We start from the raw sequence: 3453 nt of genomic DNA on the forward strand, positions 1-3453 counted from the left end.
GCCTCGATCGGGCAGCTTGTATCTCACTGGCGGTCAGGTAAGTTGCCCGTTTCCCCTTGGACGCCGGGAGCCATCGACAGCACCAGGCGGTAACTCGGAGCAGTCGACGGAAGTTCGAAAATCGGTTTAAAAACAGGCTCACCTCATCTTCTGGGGAGCGTTGGACGTGGAGAATTTGCCTTCGTTCAGAGTGGGGCACTTCTATCGGCTCTTCGAAGGTGACGGGTCGCCCTTCGCTCGTCGCCAGCCAAGACGGACCCGACCACCACAGTGGGTGCTCGGGGAGTTCGGCCGGGGTTAGTCCTCTCGAAGCACAGTCGGCCGGGTTATCTTGGCCTGAAACATGATGCCAATGTGCCTGGGGTCGCGTACGTTGAATGTCTGCTACTCGGTTAGCCACATAGGTTTGCCACCGACTGGACGGAGCCTGGATCCAACCCAAGGCCACCAGGGCGTCAGTCCACAGATGCACGCCGTTGATCCTAAGAGCCAGAGTCGACAGAAGATGCGCCACCAGCCGTGTAAGTAGATGAGCGCCACTCAGTTCGAGACGTGGTAGCGACAGTTTCTTGAGTGGAGCCACCTTTGTCTTGGCTGAAATAAGATGAATCTGTATGTCACCTGATGAATCGTGAACACCCAGATACGCCACCGCAGAGTATGCTCGCTCCGAGGCGTCAGAGAAGCCATGCACTTCCACCGATTGGTTGGTGGAGGTCAAGCCCATGCACCGCGGAATCTGGATTTGACGAAGTGCTGGAAGTGCCTTCAAAAACTCGCGCCATGCGTCCTCAGATTGCACAGGTAAGGCTTCGTCCCAGTCGGTCGTGAGCGTCCAGAGTGTCTGAATGAATATTTTTGTCCATACCGTTACAGGAGCAAGCCAGCCCAGTGGGTCGAAGATTTGCGCCGCCTGGCTTAGGACGCTCCGCTTCGTTGTCGTTGGACTCGTGCTACCCTCCAGAAGTCTGATCTGGAAATTGTCAGTCTCCGGAAGCCACTGGATACCTAAGACGCTGTGCTGGGTGTCCGTATCCCAGTGCCGGGCAAGTGCGGCGACGTCATTGTGGACCGACCTCATGAACTCAGGCGAGTTCGACGCCCACTTATGTAATCGAAAGCCGCCCGCCATGGCGAGCTGATCCAATTCTTTTTTCAGAGTCAAGGCCTCCTCCACCGAAGTTGCGCCCGTTAGGATGTCGTCCACGTAAACGTCTGAGCACATCGTCTTAGAAGCCAAGGGAAACGACTCGGCCTCGTCCGCGGCCAACTGCCGCAAGCATCGTAGAGCCAGGTAGGGTGCACAGCCTAATCCGTAGGTGACAGTGCAAAGTTTATACTCCCTCAACTTTAATTCCTTCCCCTTTCGCCAGAGGATCCGCTGATAGTCCCGGTCGTCTGGGTGTATAATTATTTGTCGATACATCTTTTCGACGTCAGCGACAAAGACGATGGGATGACGACGCCACCTTAGCAACAAGTCGGCTAAGGCTGGTAACAAGTTGGGACCCGTGTGCAGGACGTCATTAAGCGACCTTCCATTGGTAGTGGTCATCGAGCCATTGAACACTACGCGCAGCTTCGTAGTGGTACTCGTAGCCTTTAGGACACCATGATGTGGTAAATAAAAGTGTCGTCCCTCAGGGGGGGCACGCGCCGCCACCATATGACCGAGATCATCGTACTCTTGTAGAAAGTCTTGATAGGCTCGTTCATATTCAGATTTCTTACGAAAACGCTGCTGCATAGAATTCAATGTGCGAAGTGCCGCGGGCCTCGAGGGTCCCAGCTCTGGAGTAACTTTAAATGGAAGCCTCACCACAAAACGACCTTCGGACGTGCGTCGATGAGTGGCCTGAAAGTGATACTCCGCCTCTTGGTCACCGGGTGAGAGAGTGGGTGTTATCTGGACTTCTTCCTGCTCCCAGAATTTCTCCAACAGGCCAGGTAGTTCTTGGTTGATCGAGCAGCACTGGACCGTTGACACGCTCTTGCGGCTGCGAGCACAACCATTCCGAAGACCGCCGGTAAGAATCCTGCCAAAAGTAGTTTCCTGAGCCAGTGGAGTGCCTGGCTTGCCCTTGCGAACGCCTTCCAACATGAAGTCGTTGTAGACGTCAGCACCGAGTAGCAGATCGATGGGATCCTGGTTCGCGAGACGTGGTTCCGCCCACTGCAGGCCCTGAAGATGAGGCCAGATCGTCCCGTCGAGCACGACGGGTGGTTTGTAGCTAGACAAATCAATAAGCACAAATGCCGACAGGGCGAGGATACTCTCACCGTCTCGGTCGGCAGTGATATCAAGATGAACGAGCCCTCGCGTGCATTGCGACGGAGCACCGCCGGCGAAAAGCAAAGGTATGCGAGCGCGCTGCCTCTTCAACCCAAGTCGTTTTACGAGCTGCTCCGAGATTAAGGACACTTCACTTCCAGGATCGATTAGAGCTCGCACCGACACATGTTGACCGACCGGCGTGTAAGTGCGAACTCGCGCAAGGCCGAGCATCACTGGCGGCGTGTTGAACACGCGAGGAGTGACGTGCTGCACTACCGCACCAGCAGCCGTCGGGAAAGCATCATGGAGACAGGAATGGTGTTGTTCAGCGCACCGCTGGCACCGTTTATTCGATTGGCAACTGTCGATTTGGTGCTTGCCCAGGCAGTTTAAGCAGCGCTGCAATTTCGCAACCGTGGCCTTCTTCGCTGCAGCGTCCTGTACCTTGAACTTGGGACAGAAGAGTAAGTAATGTGATCCCTTACAGAGTCCGCAATCCTTCGAGTTCGATGGCGTCGTGCCGACTTGATGCACAGCGGCGCCTTTGGCAGCGACGCCTTTGGTAGCGGTCCCCTTGGGAGCTGTTTGTTTGTCTTCGGCAGGAGGATCACGCTTGCGTTGATTCTCCAGCGCCTCAACCGTATGAATACGCGTTTCGATGAACACCCTTAGAGCATCTAAGGAGGGTGGATCTGTGCATAGGCCGAGAGACGCCTCCCACTCGCGGCACGATTGCTCGTCCAGTCGGTCGACAGTCATTTTGACCAGCCAGTCGGTGGTAGTCACGGGACGATTCATTGCGGCTAGAGCGCCAACCACGTCCCATGTTCCGTAGAACAATCGTTTCAACTCCGCCGACGATTCACATTTCACCGTGGGTAATTCATTTAAAATGGTAAGCTGTGCGCTCACCAAGAGGCGTTTATTTTGGAATCGTTCCTTTAAAGCCAAGGATTGCTTCGATCGATATCTACTAGCATCACCTTCGTGGATTTAACCGAAGCTGTAGCCCGGCGGCATTGCCCACTTCCGTGGGATGCGGATCTGCCCGCATTCCGCTACCGGATCCTTGATCACCAGCGAGACGAAGGAATCGTGGAACGCCTGCCATTCGCTGTAGCGTCCATCGAAGCTGGGTAGCGGAATGCGGGGCAGAGTGGCACGTGATCGTGTCTCCG

At 55.3% G+C, this 3453-nt stretch overlaps 1 protein-coding gene across 1 annotated transcript; it reads right to left on the reverse strand.

Moving 5' to 3' along the window:
• Positions 1-297: 297 nt before the first annotated feature.
• On the reverse strand, positions 298-3034 carry LOC143378234 (uncharacterized). Its single transcript, XM_076829990.1, has 2 exons — positions 411-3034; positions 298-358 (listed from the first exon to the last, which is right to left on the reverse strand). Exons 1-2 carry the CDS (start codon positions 3032-3034, stop codon positions 298-300), a joined length of 2685 nt encoding a protein of 894 aa, XP_076686105.1.
• Positions 3035-3453: the final 419 nt, after the last annotated feature.

Source organism: Andrena cerasifolii, unplaced genomic scaffold, assembly GCF_050908995.1.
Source record: "Andrena cerasifolii isolate SP2316 unplaced genomic scaffold, iyAndCera1_principal scaffold1577, whole genome shotgun sequence".
Classification (NCBI taxonomy): domain Eukaryota; kingdom Metazoa; phylum Arthropoda; class Insecta; order Hymenoptera; family Andrenidae; genus Andrena; species Andrena cerasifolii.

Coding starts and splice junctions, on each gene's coding strand:
- LOC143378234 (XM_076829990.1), bottom strand. CDS start 3,034: ATGACTGTCGACCGACTGGACGAGCAATCGTGCCGCGAGTGGGAGGCG. Junction 359..410: donor CAGGCTCCGTCCAGTCGGTG/GCAAACCTATGT, acceptor ACGCGACCCCAG/GCACATTGGCATCATGTTTC.